The sequence below is a fragment of the Trachurus japonicus genome, chromosome 16 (assembly GCF_045865225.1).
Source record: "Trachurus japonicus isolate A0001 chromosome 16, Traja_1.0".
In the NCBI taxonomy this organism is placed as follows: Eukaryota; Metazoa; Chordata; class Actinopteri; order Carangiformes; family Carangidae; genus Trachurus; species Trachurus japonicus.
The window spans coordinates 12,009,627-12,033,567 of NC_140922.1; the positions used below are offsets into that span (position 1 = coordinate 12,009,627).

At 42.8% G+C, this 23,941-nt stretch overlaps 1 protein-coding gene across 1 annotated transcript; it reads left to right on the plus strand.

Moving 5' to 3' along the window:
* The first annotated feature begins 1,618 nt into the window (after window positions 1-1,618).
* On the plus strand, window positions 1,619-20,642 carry cacng8b (calcium channel, voltage-dependent, gamma subunit 8b). Its single transcript, XM_085801472.1, has 6 exons — window positions 1,619-2,022; window positions 10,495-10,793; window positions 11,696-11,920; window positions 18,022-18,105; window positions 19,185-19,325; window positions 19,650-20,642. Exons 3-6 carry the CDS (start codon window positions 11,698-11,700, stop codon window positions 20,444-20,446), a joined length of 1,245 nt encoding a protein of 414 aa, XP_085657598.1. The 5' UTR covers window positions 1,619-2,022; window positions 10,495-10,793; window positions 11,696-11,697; the 3' UTR covers window positions 20,447-20,642.
* Window positions 20,643-23,941: the final 3,299 nt, after the last annotated feature.

Sequence of the window (23,941 nt, forward strand, 5' to 3'; positions counted from 1 at the left end):
GTGTGTGTGTGTGTGTTTGTATGTGCGTGACGCAGAGTGAGACTGAGAGGTGTTACATTAGGAAGTCAAACATCAAACATCCACAGGTCAATAAAACTAAAAAGCGTGAGCACTCTGCTGTCTGACTTCCAGGACCGAGAGCTGTGTGTGTGTGTGTGTTTGTACGAACATCTCTCCTGATGAATGAAGCCTGACTGCTGGTGTAAACAATTGAGATTAAATTGTGACTTGTGGTTGTTGTGCGGCCACTTATCTGTGCTTTTTACTGTGTGTGTGTTTGCTTCTGTCTCTTTTTTCTTTTATTTTGTCTGTGTATGTGTATTAGTGTGTGTTTGACTTTATGTGTGTGTGTGGGGGGGCAGGGGGGTTGAGTGGATCTCTCTTTTCACCATCACCATTACTGCATGAAAGACCTGTCACTCTGTATTAGCTCTCTCCAGCTCTCCCTCTCCCCTTTCTGTGTATGTGTTTGTATGTGTGCATGTGTGTGTGTAAGAGAGAGAGAGAGAGAGAGAGAGAGAGTAGGAGGGAGAGAGAGAGGAAGGGGTGAACTGGACAGCAAAGCCATTTTACAGCTATTGAAGGTCATTGTCTGCTCAGTTTTGTGCATCCTAACTGCTGTGTGTGACCAGCAGCTCAGCCACTGGCTCTGTTATTATAGATCTGATCTGTGGATGACATAATCTAGTCTATACCATAAACACAGAGATCCATCATCCTCACAGGCACGTGACTGATCGTGGAAATAGTATTTAATTACCACAATTATCACACAGCTCCTGCTGAATGTCTGTCCATATGAACACAGAGATATTGACCTGTAGATATTTGACTCCATGATTTAACCCTCTCTCTCTCTTTCTCTCTCTCCCTCTCCCTTCCTCCCTCTCCCTCTCTTCCTCCCTCCCCCCCCCCCCCCCCCCCCCCCCCCCCCCCCTCTCTGCAGGGCTGCACTCGTGCTGCATTTCCCAGAACTACCAGCGCGGCCCTCATCAGCATCATCATCATCACCACAGAGGAAAAGTGTCCCACTGGCGCTCCATCGAGTCGCTCTCCAGCAAAAAAAAAAATATCGACATCAATAGGCTACATAGAATACACACACACACACACACACACACACACACACACACACACACACACACACACACACACACACACACACACACACATGTAACCTGATCATGGCTAATAGGCTACTTACAAACACACAGCCCCGCGCGCCCTGCACACGCTCCAATAAGCACATCCAGACCAGTTTCCTCAATATGAGAGAGAAGAGAAGAGGGAGAGAAGAGGAGAGGAGAGGGGAGGGGAGGGGGAGGATGATGGGGGTGAGGATGGGTGTTAAACCTTCGCCGTGAGCACAACATACTGTAGTAAGAAACCGTCTCGTGTCGATTCTGACATTATCCGTCATCATTCACATCACCGTGGAGTTTTTGGTGGGATGCGACAAGTTGCTTGCGTCGGGCTCAGTGTGGGAGAAAGAGATAGCGGAGCAGACAGGCAGGCAGGCAGGCGAGCGCTCGTCCAACCGGAGGGGAGGAGGAGGAGAGGGGGGAGGAGGAGAAGGAGGGGAGGAGGTGGTGTGGAGGAGAGGAGAGGGGAGGGGAGGGGGACGCATTCTCTCCGAGTAGGCTACACACAAGCAGCGGCCACATCCACTGTAGACAAATCCGTGTTCAGTGACGTGTTTTTGTATCAGCCTTTTTATTTTTTATTTTTTTTCTAAATGCACGTTCAGCCCCCTTTTTTTCCTCCCAACACTGGCTGATTTAAATTTAATCAGGAATTGAACCTTCAGTCCCTTGCGAGCTTCTTATTTTTCACCAATCCCCACTCAACACCCTTCTATTTATTTATTTTTTGCCTCGGTAGACCCGTTATTCAGCCCATCCACCGTCCACCACCCCCTCTCTCTTCTTTTCTCCTCTCTTCTCTTCTTTCCCTCCATCTCCTGCTCTTTGGGAGTGCGACGCGCTGCGAATCACAGAAATTAAAAAACAAACAAACCTGCAGGTAAGACCTCTCTCCACGCGCTTCTTTTAATGATTATAATTTCACTGTGTCACTGTTTTTCTTTTCTTTCTTTCTTTTTTTTTTTTTACTTTGCAGACGAGCGGATCACAGTTCATCCGGTGAGATTTTACACGCCACATTGATTTGTTTCACGTTGTCTGCAACTTAGCCCACTACTACGGAATTCACGAGGGAGAAAAAAAAGATAATAATTGTCAGACTTTGTGTCATACTCTCTGAATACAGGATAATCATTTTCCCACCTTTTTTCGCGCGGGCCTATAATTATCGACTGCAATGTCTATTATGCAAACGAAAGCCTTATTATAGCTCGTTTGAAGCTCGCCTTGCATCCCCACCGCAGTTGTTAGGACTGAAATATGTTGTGTGTTGCTGAAATTCTACTTTATCCCACAATCAGGAGTTATTTCCGTGGACGTGGGTCTGCGTCTTAATGTGTGATTTGTAGCCCAGTCCACTGAGTTTTCTCTGTACCGGCCGCTTGATGCTTGCTAGGCGTCCATTTTCCACCGTGCAGCCTATGCAGGCAGGGTGATGTGTGTAGCTTACTCTGTTAATGAATGCACCGCAGTCCGCATCACTATACTTGAGCTTTGCACGCTCTCAGCCCCGTAGCTCTGCGCTTGTCTGATCACTGGTCTGCACAGCATCTGCTGCTGCTGATGCTGATGCTGTGGACTCCTCGCAGTGCAGGGCCAGCATCTTTAGCTTCACGTTGGACCCGGGCCACATCATGGTATCTGATGCGTTATGAGATTCATTTTCCATTCAGCCCTACACCGTCTCATCTCATCTCACTGGCCCTGACCTGCAACTCTGTCTTCTGACAGATCCAGAGGCAAAGGGCGCCAAAAAACATCTGGCAGCCCCCCCTTGTCAGTCATTCACTTTTCATCTCAACTCAGATGACATATCTTGGGCTGAAGGTGGGAATGAAATGTCTGGAGATGCTATAGGAAGGTTCACTGCAGCACTCAGGAGTTACACTGCCACAGGACGAGGTGGTGAGTTATACCTGTCCTCAGTGAGGCTGCAGACCATGACAGGTGCAACTCTGAGTGAACAATCTCATGTGAAATACCTTGTTGTGCTCGTTTGCAGTCTTGGTGACTATATTGCACAGAGATTTCCCCACAGAGCTGAGCTTTGGATTCAGGTGCTGCATCTCTTCAGCAGCTACAGAAGGACCGTCTCTTCTTTTTCTGTCAGCATTAATGCCCATGAGCACCTGCCCCCTTATGGTTTTAATGCAGATCCACTCGGCTCGCGCTGGATGTGGGCAGCGTCACAGGTTTACTGTTGAACTTCTGACTATGTAGATTATCTCACTGGTGTGTGAAGTGCCTGTGTCAGAGTGTGGGCGCTGCCTGCCAGCTCAATAGTAATCTTTGCACTATTTTTTACTACTATTTTGAATGCAATTAGTAAAGAGCTGATTGTGGATGAGAAACTTAACAGTAGGCCTACATTAATTAACTGCTTTTCCACGCCACTCTGTAAATGCATCATAAACACATATGGTGTTCACACAGTTATTGTAATAACTGAAGTATTATGAGTTTTCATGATAGGAGAAACGAAAAGTTAAATGTCACACACTCTTGTGTCTGAAAGAACATGTGCAGTGACAGATCACGTGTTGTCTGCACAGTGATGACAAAGTGTAACTCTTGGAGTCACAGCGTTGCCACTGACTGCTCACCTCCCAGTGAATCTCTCATTGAGGTGTGGTTGTGTTAGTCACGCCCCCTCAGCCCCTCCGCCTCCCACATACTTAAACATAGTCCTTACTATGTGTGTGATGCCTTGTGTTTGCCTTTGATGATCGTTTCCTGTGGATGTTGGAATACTTTCAAAACTCAGGCGGCTCTCAGATCTGCTGTTTACGCTGTAAGGTGACTCATTGCAGTCAATACTGGTGCGTAGCCCACACAGGCTCTAGTTGTGTCTAAGCGCTGGCCAAATCATAATCATCTAATGCACACGAGGCCCAGAACAATTGGAAAGACTCTATGTAACTTGTGAATGTTTCCACTTGTTTTGGCTCGCTGCTCCACTCATTTCATACTGTATTTGGTTTGGCGGACTCATCTCCACTCACACTCTGTTTCTCTTAGGAGGAGCAGCTCTGCAATCATCACATCTGTCATGTAGCTATTGTTCAGGAGATCAATGCCGCTGCTGCAATTTTCTTGATGGTACCAGATACCTCAAGATCATCTCAGGGTCCCGGAACAAATGAAATCAGCAAAAACATATTACATTACTGTGTATAGCTTATGACCTCAGCACCATTCACTAACACACACTCCTTATTTATTTACTTGTTGATAAAGTCTGAACCTGCAATTGTACCAAATTGAATTCAGATTAAACACAGGTTTGCTGCATTTGCAGATGCAGTACATCACATTATAATTTCAGTGAGCAGAGGCTTTTACTTTTATCCACAGATTTCTAATTGACTCCTGTCTCAGTGGCCGTGGCCCGTGCATCAATTAACCTCCAGCTTCTGTGTTTTTAAGTTAGCGCACCCTCTGAAATCCAGGCTGTAAGAGCCTGTGACTGAACCGTATCGTGTCAGTGATCTATTGTACACTGACCTGTCTGTGTGCAGAGGCATGCAGCGTAAACATAAAACAGACACAGGGGTTAGCATGTCTGACAGGCAAGCATGCTCACTGGACTGGAGATACACAAAACGGGACCTGTGATTACTAAACACAACTGAGTGTATCTGTGGCTGTTAGTCTGAGTTGTGTAAAATATTGAAGTTCATTAGATAAAACTTCATCAGCATTTTTTTTTAAAACCATTTACAGGATTTATGTCAAGTAGATTGATCATATCTGAGGTGCAGACCCTTTGAGTTTGGGTCTTGCACTCCAGTATTATGCTAACAGTTAAATGAATGAATGAATGACATGCCTGTAAACTTGTCTCTTAGTGATGAGAAGATTGAACAGAAAACTGAAGATTGACCAAACAAAACATCACAAGACATCGCTCATTCCATCTGCTCTGCTTGCTTATGAAAACTATGAGATGTGGTGAAAGCAAGTAGACGAGTGGAAAGATTCTTTGGACCTTTTTGAAATTATGAATATGAGTGATTTGTTAGAGATAGATGACAGGGTATATGTCATTGTCAAAGCTGGTGAGGTTAGCTTAGCATGAAGACTGGAAACAGGGAGAAAGCGTTGGCTTGGGTCTGTCCAATGGTAGAAAAATCTTAGTAGCAGCGCTTGTAAAGCTGAGTAATTGTCACATTCAAGCTTTAGTTAAGTTGTAGTTTTACACTCAGGTGTTAGAACTACTTTTCTTGGCCGGCCGCAGTGACTCCCTGGAGTCACTTTCAGTGATGACAGGACTCCCATGAAGTTTCCATGCCCAGCCAAGGAATACAAAGCCAGTGCCAAACGGCAGTTAATTAAGCTTAGCATAAAGACAGAGTAGCAATCCACTCATCTTTTCCCAGTAAGGAAACAAATAAGTGCATAGGGCTGAGATATAGAAATGACCAAGACCATGACAAACTGCTTCCAGGCAATAATGAACCGTTGGTAATTGGCTCATTATTATTTAGGTAATTTATAATCAGGAATACCAAATATTCTCCTTTGACCTCACATGAGAGGATGTGTTGCTCGTCTGTTCTGTGTCACGTAAATTAAATAGCCTACAATCTTTCTGATTTTAAATTTTGTCTGGATGTCAACCTGGAAAACCGTAACAGGCCTTTTTCACTGTACACTGACTGATCCAGACCAAATGATTAATTTGTTCATTAAGACATAATGGAAATAAATGTCAGTTGCTGTCCTTGCTGGACTGTTGGAATTTACAGCAGACATGTTTTTCAACCTTCAGTGAATTTTCTGACATGTTGTAGATTAAACTATTAATTAATAATGATAATCGTTATTAGCGTCAGCCCTGTAGCCTATATTAGGGGCTACTGCATTTTCTTGTTTTTTTCCCCAGGAAAATTTCTTCCTCCTCCCCATGTGGTAATTGTAGTATACATATCTGAATGATAAATTAACAACACATTTGTTCCTGCCGTGAATTTAAGGTGCTGTATACATTAGGTCTACTGCTGGAGAGTGCATTCACAGTGAATATGGGGTGCTTTTATGCATGTGCATGGTTGCACGTGCACATGTGTTTAAGCATATGTTCATGAGTTCATGAGCGTCAGGTCATCCAGAGACACTTTATTTTTGGAGCCTCTTAGACCAAGGTGTTACTGTCACTGCCTCCTCAGGCTGTTCTGCTCAGACAGGCAGAGACTTGGTCACATGCAGTCTGAGGATCTTGGTGGACTCTTCACATGAGCTTAATGGCAGTTCTCCTCTGCTTTGAAGTGCCTTTTAAAGATGACCTATTTTATGATTTTATTGTCATCATTTTGACAGTTGTGGGGGTTTGAGGCTGCATATGCGCTTGCATGCCAAAGGTTTGTTTGCGTGTTGATCTTTTTCTGTGCACCTGTGTGTGTGTGTGTGTGTGTGTGTGTGTGTGTGTGTGTGTGTGTACGTTTGTGCCAATGTGTGTGTGGGTGTGTGTCTGCCAGCTGCGGGATCTCAGCAATAAGCTCAGGTGTGGATTTTTCTCATGATTAAGGAGGGAAATCATCTCGGTCACTGCTCTGAATATTTAGGCATGTTTTCTTAATGTTCACTGCTGGCATCAAGCACTCAGAATAGAATACGCTGCTTTTATTTTTAGAGCTGTCATCACAAGTAGGCCTAGTGCTTTTTTTTTCTTCTCTTGGTCAAGCAATCAGCATTAGCTTATGTCATTTCCACTAACTGCAATTCTGACTGTAGTCATTTGGAAATGAGACATATCTCTTCTCCCTGACATGCGATGCTCGACGTGGTGGTGTTTTGTTGTGTTATCTACAGTGGAAATATTCCCACATGCCCACACAAGACCATTGCCTTTCACATGTGTGGAAAAATTTATTACAAATGTCATAATTTATTCAACAAGCAGTTTGGTAGTTGATTTATGCAATGAATAGCTAATGGAGCAGCTGCTACAAAATTCAAATCTCCTGTGTGATTTATGACTGCATTATTGGAGCCACAACTCAATGGGTCTGCTTGTATTTTACACAAGTAAGGTTTTCTGTCATGCTGGCGATGAGTCACGCAGGTAGATCTGATTACAACTGAAGTTTTCTGACAAGTGAGAGCCTGGTCCTGTAATGGTTCCTGCAGCTCCCAAAGCTATGCTCTTGGCCTTTGTTACTGCAGTACATACTGCTGCAGCTTATTGGTCTGAGTGAAACACACTATGCGAGCAACACTATAAGGGTAAGGCCTCTCTCATGGGAAAAGGAAACATTTAGTCCTGTCCTATGTTTGATCCAGCAATGTAAATCTGAAATTACCCAGAAATTACCCCAAATCTATTGCTATTAGACACTATTGGGAAAAATCTGGCATAGTGAAGAAGTCTGAATCGTAGGTTTGTTAGAGGATCGCTCTGCAGATTTAGCACTGTACTTTTACAACATAATTGGACTGATGATGAACAGAAAAGAATGAAACTTGATGTAGCACCACCAGAGATAATGTCATTTTTATTCCACAAAGTCTTCACTGAGAGTAAGAGATGAGGCTGGGTTATGCTAGTGGCAGTAGCCTTGTGTCAAATTTGTAGTCTTTAGACCCAAACCAACACTTCCTGGAACAATCTATCAGACCAGAATCTCTTAAAGACTCACGTCCTCCAAGAGCACCTCCTCTCCTGACATACCAACGTCTGAACATGCATAATATTGTGCTCTTTTGATGCACTGCTTTACCTGATCCCCTTGCACTTACTGAATGTAATGCATTTAATTTGTAAGTAAGTGACATCACGTGAGCCAGTTTATTAAATTTACCATCTCCCTGGAGCCACAACAGTTTGATACTTTTTTTTAAGTACACCCCAAGACCTGTAAAAAACAACAACAGTAATTTAATGCAAAACCCCCTTCCTGCAGTGCACAAAAATTCAGACTATCATACCGTCAGCCCACAGCGATACAGTCCCTTAGTCTAACCAATTTATTTAAACTCTTATACTTTCTGTCTTTTTCCTGCCCTCTTGTTCCTTCACGCTCTCTTGGTCCTATTCCCCTCGTTCCCTCTCTCTTAATTATTGGTGGAAAAAAGAAATTACAGATAATTAAATGACAATTATGATCTCCTGCACAGGGGAGTTTTTGCTACAGGGAATAACTTAGTAGGTTACTCTTAAGGTCATTCATTAAATACTGGAGTCAAAGACCACACACACACACACACACACACACACACACACACACACTAGATACTACATTTTTAGGGGCATGGAGATAGTGTAATCCCCTTCTGGACAAGTATTTTCCTCAGGGAGAGGCAGTATGTTGATAGGGTTGGAAGGTCATGGAGCACACACGCACACACACACACACACACACGCACTGCACACACACACACACACACACACACACACACGCACTGCACATGCATAATCACATTCACTTGTTTGCTTGCACATATGAATCCACAATGTATAAATAAGCTGCACAGTGGTGGTGTCATTTGACAGTTTACATAATAAGGAGCCTGAACATAGAGATACGAGGCTAACTGTCTAATGGAGGGGAGCTGAGGGGAACATTACTGGGATTCAATAAGATTGGACTAGACCCATCCTCAGATGCTCTGGAAACGTGCACACACACACACACACACACACACACACGGGCATAAAAAAAAACACACATACAACACACCGTCTCTCCTTCCATCTCTCCTTCTGTCTCTGAGGCAGCTCTGTTTTGGGTCTCACAATGCAAACAGGATGTAACCTATTTTGATCACGGTGCCATATTGCATCATAAAATATTAACAAACTTGACTGCACTGCATTATGTCGGCTAAATAATGTTTGCTGAATAATGGGTGTTGCTTCATCTGCACATTTTTTTTAAATTTATCCAGAAAAGACTGCGTATTCATGTGTATTTATAAGTGCACGTGTATGTGTGTGTGTGTGTGTGTCTGGGAGCATCTGTGTCGCAGTGGTCACACACAAATCTATTGATAGAGCATTAGCGCACTGGTCTGCCTGTCTCTCTGTCTGTCTGGGCTTTCAGAGTCAACACTCATGTGTGACTAGTGACTTGAAATATCCCCCTCGTTTCTGCCTCTTTCTCTCCCGTCTCTCTTTCTTCTCTGTCCTCTCCCTGCTCTGCTCTCTCTGTTTCTTTCTCCCTCTATCTCTTGCCTGCCCCTCTCCTCCTCTCCCCCCCGCCCCCCCTCGCTCTATGCTGATCCAGACTTTGGAATTCAATGTTGCTATGGTAACAATGTCGGGTTGGTCCTCTCTGCCTCCCCCTCTTGCTCCTCTTATTCAGACTAGATGCAGTAGAGCTACAACTCGCTCTGGAGTCATTCAGTCTTTAGCCTGTAACACTGTCACTACTATAATTACTATTTTTAGTTTTAACACAGCAACAGCATGGTGGTTTGACATAATGAAAGTCTAACTGGATTAACAGCTGAGAGGACAGGTCATTGAACTGAGGGACAGAAAATTAAGTTTGTTTTCGTGGTAAACTACACAATTCAAGTGATTTTCAAACACCAAAAAGCAGAGACTATTACGCTAGCGTACAATGATAAATAAGGTAGCCTACACGGTGCTTTGAGGAAATCGCCAGCATGCTAACATGCTCACAATCATAATGCTAACATGCTGATTTTAAGCAGGCAGGCGAAAAATGTTCACAAAATCTCAATTTTGCACGTTAGCATGTTGACATTTGCTGTCTGTAAATCAAGTGTTAAACAGATCATAATTTTGACCTCTTAATGGTGCTAAAGAAACAGCCAGTGGAGTGATTAGCTTATAACTCTGAACATGAACATGTGTGTGTGCAGTCCAGCCAACAGATGTTGAAATATCAGAGTCTGACACTGTCATCCCTGGAGCCATGTTCATAGCATGTCTAAATGCATCTCAAATGTGGATTTGCTGCCTTATTTGGTTTTATGGGATATGTCACCTTATGGACTTTTGGTTGGACAAGATTAGACGTCTTAATATCATCAGGTATCAGAGCATTGTGAAGTGCAGAAATTACTATTTTCTGACATTTTTAGTCCAAACTGTTGATTTATTGTGAAAATAAATCCCTTCAACCTTTATTTGTACAGGACGGTTCAATGAGAGAAGGTTACTTTCTCCTCTATGTGTGAACACAGGGCAGTAAAAGCAAAGGCAAACATGAAAATGTGTAAAGGGTAGGGCTAGTCGAAGCCCTAAGAAATCAATTACACTTATGATTTTTCTACTTAAATAGTTTGGAATAAAGACAATGGGCATATCTGGCCTGATAGTACTTCTGTAAATAAACTAATCAAATGCATTGCATGTCTGTCTTTTGCTCTCTTTTGTGTGCAGCTGCAGAGCAGTGACCATGGGCTCTCTGGTTGAGGCTTCCTGCTAACAGCAGACGGACAGAGAGCGGAACGACCGTTCAAGCCGCAGCCTCCTCCGACACCACCTTTCCACTGAGGAAGACTAAGGAGAGAGAAGAACAGAAAGAGGCAAAAGAGAGGGAACAAGTGCAAAAAAGGAGAGAGGGGAGCGGGTGAGAACAGTCGATGGATGCTGTCCGGATTGAGGGGACAGCACGTTCTTCACTGACGAGGAAAAGAAAGATTTCAAAATTGAGTCGAAGGATAGAAACTCGCCGTCAGGTAAAGTCTCACTTTGTCACACTTTGCTGCTGTTGTTTTAACATGTTAAAAACTCCAACACTTTCAATTTATTCAGCGTGAAAGGGAAACTTTTTTTTTTTAAGTATGTTTTTTTAATTGATAGGGTATTAGAGAGAGAGATTAGGGAAATGGGGAGGCAGAGAGAGGGGGAATGACATGCAGCAAAGGGCCGCTTGAGTCGGAATTCGATACAGGGCCGGCTGCAGCGAGGACTATAGCCCCTGCACACGGGACGCCTGCTCCAACTGAGCTAAGCGACGGCCCAAACTTTTTGAAAGTTAATGGAGTAAAAAATATCTAGCAACTATAGACAACGAAGGGAAGTTTTCTAACTTAGACGACTTTTAACAGGTTCAAATTAATCTTATGTTAGAGTTTCATCTTGTGTGTCTGCACATGCACGTTTGTGTGTGTGTGTGTGTGTGTTTGCGTATTCATCTCCACTCCTTCTGATACTGAGGGGGAGAACGGTGTCAGGGTCATGAATATGGAATAGACTGAGATTGGGAGGGTGTGATCCGTTGTGTTTCACATCAATTCTGTCTTGTTAAGCGGAGTCAGCAGAGTCATCCAACTCTCCTCCAAGGACACATCACAGACCCACTTATACACCTCCCACACCCACCTCTTCCTGACTCCCGTCTTTTCTCATCAACTCCCTTCCTCCCTCCCACCGGTGCCCCTCACCTTTTCCTGCCCCTCATCATATCACCTGAACCTTGGCTGTCTCTCTTTTCTTTGATAAACTTCACTTTGTGTATGATTGCAAACACACTTGTTCTCTAACACCTATTTATTCTCTCTCTTTCCAAACATTCACCTTCTTCCTCTTCTCCCTTCCCGTCCCTTCTGCCTGTATCTCTCCTCTTCTCTCTCTGAAGGCATGGTGTGTGAGAAGGGGATCCAGATCCTTCTCACCACCGTGGGGGCATTCGCTGCCTTCGGCCTGATGACGGTGGCAATAGGGACGGACTACTGGCTGTATTCCCGTGCCCTCATCTGCAACAGCACAGCCAACGTCACCCAGGACGACCCCCACAACAAGGACAAGAAGGACCCTGGGGCGCTCACCCACTCTGGACTGTGGAGGATATGCTGCCTGGAAGGTAGAGAATAAGCTGAAGGAGATATTATGGGTCTGTTGTTGGGATTTAGAGTGATGGGGATGCACGTTGGAACAAGCTTGCTTTGGTCGATGCTGCTAATTTTAGTTTAGAGTCCGCAGTGAAGTCTGGCATAGGACTGTAGGCTGGCTCCAGTAACAGTCTTAACACTTAATGTGGATCCACATGTAGACTAGATCCTCTTGCCTTGTTCTTTCAAATTTTATTCATCTTATTTCTGGTAACAGAGAATAAAGTTGTGGGGTGGTAGGGCATTTTACATGAAATGACACAACTCATGGTTGGAGCGTTTCCATGTCCCAGATGGGCATGAAATGTCAGACAAAGTCAAAAGTGCGAGCCAGTGTACACAAAATAATATGCAATGAGAAGCCAACTCCAAAGTTGCACATCAGTGAGAAACATCATTTACATCATCACAGTCGGACTGGGAAAGAAATTCAGCCTTTGACTTATTCACTGTGACCAGTCTCTCGAATGGCACTGACAGAGTTGGTAGAAAACTTTGTGGATGTTTTGACGGTCCACCAGCTTAATGATTTGGATTTGGTTGTCCCTATGATGTGTCTGCCTCTGATCCGGTCTTATAAATCTTATATTTTCTATATATTTCTGTGGAGGCATGCACATCAAACAAAGATCAGAAAAGCTCAGATTAAAACACATTCATAAAGACTGTATCTTCCTTCTACGCTCAGGATGCACTGAAAATGGGTGTTTGCTTCCTTAAAGTTTTTATGGTATGAGGAATTCAAGAAGTTTTTGCAATGGGAAATCAAAGTGGTGAAAACCACTTCCAAAGCCAATAGCTCCTCCCATTCCTATTTGCTTCAGTTTTTCTTGGAGGATAGCTCAGATGGAGCTGTGAGGGTTAGGATGTGTGTGACTGTGAAGTGGTGCTCAGAGGAGGACGAGAGCAGCTGGACCATTTATCCACTGCCAATGTAGACAGCAGATGTATTTACTTATATTACAGATCATCAAAAAACATAGGGTCACTCATTTCATCACAGTGTGAAATAAATATTTCTGCATTTAGGCTTTGTTGTCATTACAAACTCTAGTCTGACTGTTTCTGCTATGACAAGTATTGGACTGTTTAACTAGGTTGGTGCATAGTGAGGTCCCTGTAAACACAACAGACACTTTGAACCTTGGAAAGCCGCAACACTAGTGTAAGATCAGTGATCATTATTAGCATCAACATATGCACATTTTTTTGGTATCTGTTCGACCATGCCATAGTGGCAAAACAACAGTTTTGCATAATTGCATTGAAATTACATGATACTGGAGCGTAACCTTCACTCAAAATGTCCATTAATCATTGTCTTTGGTTCAGGCTGCAGTAATTTCATTAAAGTGATTAAACTACAGGCCCACGTTCACCCACCAACTTCTCATTCCCAGTGGCAGAAGGTACAGAAAGTGGCTGCAGCCATCTCTCCATCTTTAGTTTGTCGCTGCAACACAAGCTGCTAAGTCATTATACATTACACTGACTGGCTGACACTCAACAGGAAAGGCTGAGCTGGAGTGAAGCAGCTACAGCCAACGGGCTGGTGTGAGTTAGCGGTCTGTGCCTTTGCTCCCATAGAAACGGAGGTGGAGGATCTTCTGTCTCCAGGAAAAACCTCCTGGCTCTCCTCATACAGCAGACCCGGCCCATCCTGTGCTTGGTCATTGTACAAAGCTAATTTGTCCTCATCTCTAAGCTTCCTGATAGCAAAGCAGCCAATTAGAGATAAGCTCTAGCCCTTGCAGCTCTTCTGCAGTGCACCCCCACCCACTCCCTCCATTGCCTCACTCTTTCAGTTTCTCCACTTGCTATCCCTCTGTCTCACTCCCCCAAACATTACATTTCATCTTTCACTGGTTTCTTCTTCTTCTTCTTCTTTCCCTCCTTGTCATATTCTTCCTTTTCTCTTTCAGTCTTTTCTCTCACATTGTGGTGCAGTAAAGCAGACAGTGTCTTGGCATGGCTTAGAGGTCAAGTATCCTTGATGTCTGTGGAGTGTTCAGCCAAGATAGATGCTCAGTAGTCGTGCAGTGATGCAGTGAGGTGTAGCTGGGGTGGAAATGCAGGACATGCTAGCTCTGAAAGATTTATGCCTGCGGGTGGGTGGCACATTATGCTGGGGATAGAGATGTGTCCTGTCGTCCTCTCCAGAGCTTTGCAGGTTTACTGCAGGTGGGGTTACACTGAATTACCTGCCACTGATCGTTTCCTTTAATTTGTAGGATTTTTGTTCTGTAGCACAGAAAATCTTCAGCAGCGCATTCATTCAGGTCATTCAGAGAATATGAATAAGAGAATAACAGTTGGGATTAATAGTTACTTTCAGATTAATAATAACGATAAAAAAATATTATCGCTATCTTTATTGATTTGGAATGTATACAAATAATATACATTAACATACGTTTACACAATTAGAAATGTGATGGAGAGTTACACAAACTCTCAAGGGCAAAGATTACATCACACTAATCCATTAAAAAGAGAAGCAGAAAATCACAAATCATTAAAACTGAGAAGCGAAAAATATTTTATAAATGAATTTAAATTTGCATTGATAAACTTTTTTTGTCTCCTTTCCAACTCCAATAAAAATCTCAAGAACCTTCAAATTTATCTTATTTTAAGGAGGCATGACCCTGACTAGGTTTAATTACCTGATATAATATATAACGTTTTTGACTCCACCATTATGGAAAGCCGTTTTAGTCATAATGAAATAAATTAATAAATGCATAAATAAATAAATATAGCCATGAAATGAGTCCCGAATTAAATAAATAGGATGATAAATAGATATAAATGAAATATAAATACATATATTTTTATTTTAAAAACAACATTTTTATTTTTCCAGGAGACTTTTATTTTCTAACGCCTCATTTATTTATTTCCAGATATTTTTATTTCCTAATGTCACATTTATTTATTTCCGGTTACTTTTATTTCATAACGTCACATTTATTTATTTCTGGGGACTTTTATTTCATAGCATCACATTTATTTATTTCCGGCGACTTTTATTTCATAACGTCACATTTATTTCTCTCCTCTTTTATTTCATGCTGCAATATTCAAATGAGGGGGCGGGGTTATCTGGACCCTTTCAGAGTAAACATCACATGCGGAAGTGCTGTTGTTGTTAATTGTTGACGGCTACTCAGCAACTTGATCAATAACTTGGGGAGGAGAATAGTGTTTTAAACATATTTCGTTTTTTCTAGTTTCTGTTGTTGTTACACATCTCTCTGCCTTATGTGTTAATATAATACATCCATTCTTAAGTGTGCTGCGTAGCTAACCAGCTAGCTATGTCTAGCATTATGTCCCTGCCACAGCAACTGGGTAAAGAGCAGACGGCAGTGTGTCTCGAACACAAAGTGGAGAGGCAGGGATATTGTGGAGCAGGCTAGCAACCTGCACCCACCTCCCAAAGAAAACATATAATGAACTGCAATGAAAATATTTAAGTCGTTACCGGGTGTAGCTACGTAAACAGAAACAGTCTCTTTGGGTGTGTTCGAAACCGCATACTACATACTGTCCATACTCCATACTACATACTCATCAATCAGACAGTATGCAGAGCGTTTACACTGCAGCATACTACATGATAACCCATAATGCATTGCGCTCCTACCCGAGCCAAAATCAACAGGCTAAAGCTGATTTCATTTTAGCTCTAAATTCTTTAAATATATCACTTTATTAACATTTCAAACGTTTTTAGGCGAGAAAGTAGCCGTTTAGATCAGCAGTGTGTCGTTCATTTGTCTAAATACCAGCTGTTTACAATTTTGTTCGGACGATTTCGGCGCTACTAAAGCTAGCCGTCGTGAGCAACGCACTTCCGGTTACTTTCACAAAATAAAACACCCGTTGCCCTTTACTATATAGAAAACCCCAACGATAGAATTTGTGCTTTTATTTTGAAAACAGGAAGCGAACCTACCCTCGATGTAGCTAGCTTTAAACCGCAGTTTTGACCGCTCTCGTCCCGTTAACGGCATTTAACCGTTCAATATGCCTTACCGGAGAGTCTTGCCAGCTCTGAGATCGGCCTGGTTCATTGTAAAACATTTATTTATTGATGTAAATGTGGTGTTTTCTGTGCGTACAGACCCCAAGGCAGTGCTGCTCTTCTGTCTAACCACAAACAAACTTCTGCTAGATTTCATCAATGAGACCAACATTTAGAACCCCAATGTGCGGTTAGTTTATCCAAACGACGGCTGTTTTAAGTTTGCCCCGATGTTTTATCCCCTAAAAAGAGTTTAATCAGCCGGTGGTAAACCTCTAAGCCATCGGGTAAGTTAATTAGCGGTCGTTTTCTCCACCTGGGCGAGGACCGTATAGCCGGCGGAGCACGTCAGGAGCCGGGCTGCTGCCTCTATGATGTCGCGGTCGCTGCTCGGACCTGGAGCTTCACTTCTCCCAAAAACATCGGGGCAAACTTAAAACAGCCGTCGTTTGGATACGCATCGCTATCGGCGGCAACGATGACAGCTACTGCGGTCCGACGGCAAATTCACGTAAGCTACTGCTTCTCTGGGAAAGAGCAGAGCAGACACGTAAACGTACTACTTGTTCTTCTCAACCAGAGTGCCAGTAGGCTCCTAACACATAGCTCAGTGGATAGGGAAGTGGATTGTTCAACAATTCACAACAACAGCACTTCCATACACTAGATCCAGCGCAAAATAAGGTGAATAGGCCGTCGTGTGATGTTTTACTCTGAAAGGGTCCAGATAACCCCGCCCCCTCATTTGAATATTGCAGCATGAAATAAAAGAGGAGAGAAATAAATGTGACGTTATGAAATAAAAGTCGCCGGAAATAAATAAATGTGATGCTATGAAATAAAAGTCCCCAGAAATAAATAAATGTGACGTTATGAAATAAAAGTAACCGGAAATAAATAAATGTGACATTAGGAAATAAAAATATCTGGAAATAAATAAATGAGGCGTTAGAAAATAAAAGTCTCCTGGAAAAATAAAAATGTTGTTTTTAAAATAAAAATATATGTATTTATATTTCATTTATATCTATTTATCATCCTATTTATTTAATTCGGGACTCATTTCATGGCTATATTTATTTATTTATGCATTTATTAATTTATTTCATTATGACTAAAACGGCTTTCCATACCACCTTGACCGGCCATCAGTAAAAAAAATGCACCGTGTGCATAGAAATAAATACTTATTTCTGGCCTGGACTAATACTTTGATATGTGTTTAGGTATGTGCATATTCTACACATTCATTTGATTAGGATTATGAATGCAGAACCTTTAGCTGCAATACATATGCATTTTTTTCATCAGTGCACTGGTACTTTGACTTAAAGACATAAGGCTCTGAAATACCACTGTCACCACTGGGGTTGTAGAAACTTGAGAGAGTCTGTCAAAGTTATGAATTCATGCAACTGTTTTTAAAAAGTTGAGGGCATGTTTCACCTGTGTCTCAGGCTACTAACACTGTGGCTCAACTGATGCCCCGCCTCCTTTGTACCTCCATCTGTTTCTTTGCAGACCAACCTGTGGAAATATAAGAGCTGTGAGAAAGAGACCAGCTCACCCCACATCTGTCCGTTTCTCCCTCCGTCTGTGTCTCTTCATTCCATACTCCATCTCTCTCACAATCCATCCATCAGCAACAGTGGTGTGCTGTCATCGTCGTGCGTGCATCCCTCCGTCCGTCTGTCTGTCCACATGCAAGACCCCAGCGGGTACTTATCTGTCTGCCTGTGTGTCTACATACTTGTATATACTTGTACATGTGTGTATGTGATGTTACTAACCTCCATTTCCTAGAAGAACCATTAACTTGAGTGATGTTCTTTATCAATGTGTTGAAGTTTATCATCAGGCACATACTGTATATATGCTTGGAGTAAAAGGAGGATTTTTCTAGCACAGATATGACTGTGTTGTGGTGTCAATCAGTTTGTCTCTCTGGAGGATATTTGCTGTTCTCTTCCTCTTAAGGCTGCAGTTATGAGTTCTTGTCTTTTGTTGTGTCTGGTCACCGCTGTTTCTCCTCTTATATCCCAGGAGTGAAGAGAGGAGTGTGTTCTCAAATCAACCACTTCCCAGAGGATGCAGACTTTGACCATGACGGGGCAGAGTACGTCCTACGTAAGTTGAAAGCAGCGTTACAAGGCATGGATGATGAGGGAGAAGGAGGCTTTTGCTACAAAGCAGAGAAACGAGGAGAAAATAAGCCTAAACCTGCTCTCCATAACCTGTTAAGCTCTGTGTTTTTATTGCTCACTCCTCAGACGATAATCTCAGCAAGAAATAAACACACGAGCATGTGCACAGAAAGTGATGAGAGATGGGGGTGCCCTAGTTCGTACCCAGTGCCCTGCAGTGGTATCTTTCTTCTCCATGTTATGCTACACGTGTGCCCATGCATCCATAAGGAAAAGCTTGTGTTCTGTTTACAATGTTGCAGAGACATTTTGCTGGCATTTAGGTGGCATTTTCTCTCCCGTGGCCTAGTTGTCCTAGATGAGAGAAGAGTGTGTTTGCGTGTGTGTGTTCACTTGTGCATGTGTGTGTATGGTTGGCAGACTTCCTGAAAGCACAAGGCCACATGGGAAGGGTTTGATTCAATCATGTGCCTAGAACTTAAGTAATTAATTTCCTCACTGAGTATTATGTGTTTGAATGGAGCTTTAACTTTAACCGTGTTTTCCTTTCTTGTGGCTGTTACTCAGCCTATTGCCTCCTCATCTAGCCTCAAACCAAAAAATACAACAGAAAAACAACTGCTAGATTATTTTTTAAAGTGTAACCAAGCCTGTTTTAATAGAGACACCAGTCAAAAATATAACCACAATCTGATGCTGCGGCCGCACACAGCAGCAGCAGTAATAACAGTTGTTGAGGAAATGGACTGTTCCCTCGTTCATAGGCGCATTTTTGATAAATACATTGTGTTTGCTGTGACTGCCTCACGATAAAAGCCACCAGTTGAATCCTCCAGCAGCAAGCATCAGCAGTCGTCTGCATTAGCAGTTACTCTACAGCTGTGACAGGGTGAGTGAGTGAAGGAGAGTGAACAGCGAGAAGATAAAATGAGAAACAATAGCGCTGCGTTACTTCCCAGAAAAAATGTAATTATAACTCTAAGACAAGTCAGATATTGTCCTATTGTCCTGTTGTTACCTTTCTTGTTTTTGCTGTTTACCATGACTCTATCTTCTGCTCAGGGGTAGTCAGGGCTTCCAACATCTTCCCGATCCTCAGTGCCATCCTGCTGCTGATGGGAGGGGTGTGCATCGCTGCTAGTCGTTTCTATAAGAGCAAAAGGAACATCATCCTGGGGGCAGGAATCCTCTTTGTGGCTGCAGGTATGTGCATCCGTGTATATTATAAGTACATGTGCTCGCTTGTCTCCATGAAGTGTATGTCTGCGTGTGTGAGCAGTTGTCTGGAGAACATCACATGCCATAACAGTTTTTATGCTTTGTTTCAGAGTGTCGACTTATGTTTAGACTATTCTGTCAGTTTAATAGAGGTTTTTACATTCACCATCCCGTCCCCATCGTGCCAGTAGTCTCTACTGAGAATGTCACAAATCATTACGTCAAACAAATGTTTCATTAACACTGTAAGCTGGTCTTTCTGAGTCTACTCAGCTCTTTTATAAACACTTTATGTCTTTACCCTCTCAGGTCTGAGTAACATAATTGGCGTGATCGTGTACATCTCGGCTGCACTGGGGGACATCTCTCCTAAGAAGGATGAGGATAAGAAGTGGCAGTACTCCTACGGTTGGTCCTTTTATTTCGGAGGCCTGTCCTTTATCATGGCCGAGATGGTCGGGGTGCTGGCCGTCAACATCTACATCGAGAAGAACAAGGAGCTGCGCTGCCGCTCGCGCACCGACATTTTCAAGAGCACCACACACGCCATGCTCCGCCTGCCCAGCTATCGCTTCCGTCGCAGATCCCGCTCCTCGTCCCGTTCCACTGACCCCTCCCGCTCCCGAGACCCCTCGCCCGTAGGAGGAGGCGGGGGCAAGAACTTTGGCCTGCCCCCATCTGCGCTGCTTTCCCAGGGCCCCATCTCAGTGTCCACTTTACCGAACCCCCACTCTCGCTCCCACACGGCCCTGGCTGGAGGCGACATCTCTCTCTACACGTTGTCCCGTGACCCCAAACTGGGGGGTTTACCGCCCATGTATGGAACGGTGGACAGGGCCACGCTCTACCAGCTCCACAACTGCTTCCCAAAGGATGGAGGTGGAGGGGGAGTGATGATGAGCGGTACACTCCCCTCGCTTAAGTCCCACAATCCTTCAAATTCTTCCAACTCAAATGCGCCAATGCCCAACTCTGTGGGCTCCGGGCCTCCACCCTTCACCTCATCCACAGTAGACAGGGAGCGAGGGATGGGGACTCTGGACAGGCTGAAGGGAGACAGGGAGAGCAACTCTAATACCCTCAATAGGAAGACAACGCCTGTGTAAAGAGAGGGCACGATAGGGGGAGGTGAGGAGTAAGGGAGAGAAAAGAGAGGATGGGTAGAGGTGTAAGAGGACAGATAGAGAGGAGCTCTGTGGCTCAACAGGAAATAGAGGTAGGAGGACAGACAAATGAAACAGTATATCTCTCCCTTCCATGTTCACTGTTATTTAGTCTACTCAATCTCACTGAGAACAAAAAGATGAAGAGTAATAACAGAGTGATAATAACAACAACAATGAACTTTCACAATAAAACTATTTTGATATTTTAATGTGCTAGAAATGATTTATTTTGTTAATGATCAAACGCAATTAACCTTGGGCTATTATAAAAATGTTTCACATATTTTTTTGTGCAATATTACTGCTAATTTAACCAGATCATTATTAATGTCAAATTGTTGTTGTGATTATTCTTAGCGTTATTACAGGCTAGCTGTATTTGCAAACATTATAATTTGGAATGAAATCTTGATTTCCGTGTTCTGTTTGGCGTTTTTTTAATTTCATATTATTTCTTTTTTCACTTTAATTTCAAATCTTGACAACCTTTACTGTGAATTTCTTCCATGCACAGCCGCTGGGACTGTCAGTGAGCTGTGTGTAACTGTGTCAAGCATGAGTGTGCACAATATGTGGGAGAATGAGAGCCTGTATTTTTTTTTTTTTAACCCTCATATTATATAATTTTCATTTGAAGTCATGAAGTCAGATGTGAATACTGTAAATTGTCTTCCAATATTGATACAGAAAGAAATGCAACAATAATGTGAATGACTGAGGCAATTGACCAACTTCATTGTTATTACGAGTCTGAGTTTTCTCTGGGCCTCTGTTAGTCTTATTTCCATTCTAATCAGTGTTAACAGTAGTACTTGTAGCTATAGTCGTGTTGAAGATGTTTGTTCTTGGGCATTAACAGAAACCTCTGGCTGGAGGAAGCAGAAAAAGAGACATAGAATAATACATTTGTACAGAATCAGGTAAAGATTGCTGCCTGAGCAGAAAAACAAAAAAAACCTAATCATTTTTTTCTATGAAGAGTCCCAAAGTGACACATGCAACTCATCATTTTTAGTGGCAAAAAATACAATATGTATATGTGGGTTGAGAGGGTTTAAAAAAACACTATGGAGAAAAACTTTTGAAAAGATACTTGTACATTGTAATTTACGCATACATATATTTGTAAAGTCTATAGATATGTTTTTGGGACCACTGTTCAGACTGGGTATAAATATGGGCAGGGCGCGGCTGGCTCAAAGTGTTTTGCTCCCGGTGCCCCCCCCCTGGACTCTTGTTGGGTGGTTTCATCTGCCACCCTCTTACGGCGCCCGCGTCTCGGCTGCTCCCCTGCCCATATATGGTCACGTGATCAGTGTTTCCCCCATATTGTCACATGACCAATAACAGATTCACCATACAGACGACCCCTTAACCTCCCCAAAGATTCTCTTCACTGTGCTTCCCCTGTGACGGCCGACTGCTGAGTCTGAACTCTGACCTGTTCTGTTTATGTTGATGAGAATGTAAAGACATGTAACCTCCACCACCCAGCCCACCCACACCCACACCCACACCCACCCACCCATCTCATCCACAGCCCCCTCGTCCCAACTCTCTATTCTAAATGGTTCCTGGGTGACTGCAGATCTGGGGGTTGAAACCATGAACACACCTGCTACATGACATGATGAAGAAACTAAAACAACAACCAGACGCTTCCAGATTCTATACGTTTTCATTTCTTTGATTTCATTTCAGAAAAAGAAAAATGTGATAAAACTGCACACAGATAGCATTTATGTGGGCAATATGAATAGTATGTAGTTGAGAATAGATATATCTAGACAAATGATTATGGTTTATCTAAATGTGTGATAAACTTAAACACTGTATTGCACGAAGTTTATAAAAAAAAAACCAATAACAGACATATTCACAGACTGCTGTCTTTTGTTTCTTTTTTGCCGAGAGAGAGGTGGGGGTCTGCAGCCTGAGCATACTCGTCGTACTGTATCGCATTGTTTCAAGTATCCCTCAAGATTATCTGCTGACAGGCTACAACAGCTGTAGAGGTATTCAGATCCTTCACTAAGTCAATGTAGCAATGCCACATTTTAAAAATACTGCACAATCCTGCAGTGAAAAACGTAAACCAAAGTCTTCTGTCACTCAAAAATGTGTTTTGCTCATTGCTCCTTCACTTGGATGTTTGAGCTTCACTGTGCAGGATGACGTATGGTCAGAGTTTGACACTAGACGGCTGTTTTCATATTCATCTGCTGAAGTGAGGAAAGCTTCTCTGTGCTCAGGGTTACGGTTAAATCTCATTTTAGCATGTGCACATATGCACAAGATGATTTTGTGGCATCACAAATATAGTTTGAAAGACAAATATGCAATTTTTGCAAGTGTAGTATTCAAAGTCTCCAGTGCATCTACGGTATTTTAACAGGCTTTAGACAGAAGAAGGAGCTGCCTTGTTCAGCTGTTAAGTGCAATATCATAATATTAGATTTATTGGATCATTATTAATGACACTGTAACATCTAAGCGGATTTTTTATGTTACAGATGAGCCTAGTGGAGTCGACTGCCACAGATTTATAAACTGCTGAATCCAGAAAAATGCATCATATGCCATAAACTGGTCATTGAACTGATCAATCTCAGTCTGTAAAGTAATTTGTGCTGCTGATAGCTGTCAAATAAGTGTTATAAGCACAATATCTGGTACATAGTGAACTGAACTGAAAAATGGGCTTTAATGAAAATATGGTAGTAGAAATATTTACAGTGCCTGATTAAATGTACTTAGTTTCTTTAACACAGACATACACATTGGTGAGGAAACACTTCTCACAGTAGTTATTCAAGTTGAAGGTGTCTCAGAGATTCTTTGGCATGCTGTGATCCTAAAGAGACTTCAACCTTCTCTGTCAGACCTGAGGCTCATAAAATTTGCTAATATATGGATGGTGGCAGATGGGTGGTGTTTGCCAAGCAGGATAATGAGAAAAGCAACTGAAAGTTAATTCAGTGTGCTTCTCTGTGACCGCTGCCTTTCCTGAGTAGGCTACAATTTGTTTTTGTTTTGTTTTTTTCGGATGTGGTCCATCTGGTACCTCATGCATGATTTTGCATGAACAATTATAAAGTACTGTCATGGTCTTGCTTTAGCCACTTTATCCCCCTGGGCAGGCTTTGTTTGACCTCAGAGGGATCATCACCGGCAGGAGGAGGAGGGGGATGTGGGAATGCTTCCAGAGAGGATCAGATTGAAAGAGGACAGGGAGGTGGTGTCACATCCTTGACAAGGAGTCTGAGATTCCAAGCAGTGCTCCTGGACCTTGAGGATTAGTTATCTGGAGAGCCCTAGCCTGCTATTATCATACCTTCTGCAGTCTAGCTATATTCACAGTGATGCCACGATGAGAGGTTCAAGGAGGAACAACGAGAAGCTGGCAAAGCAAAGCATGTCATCCACCACCCAGGC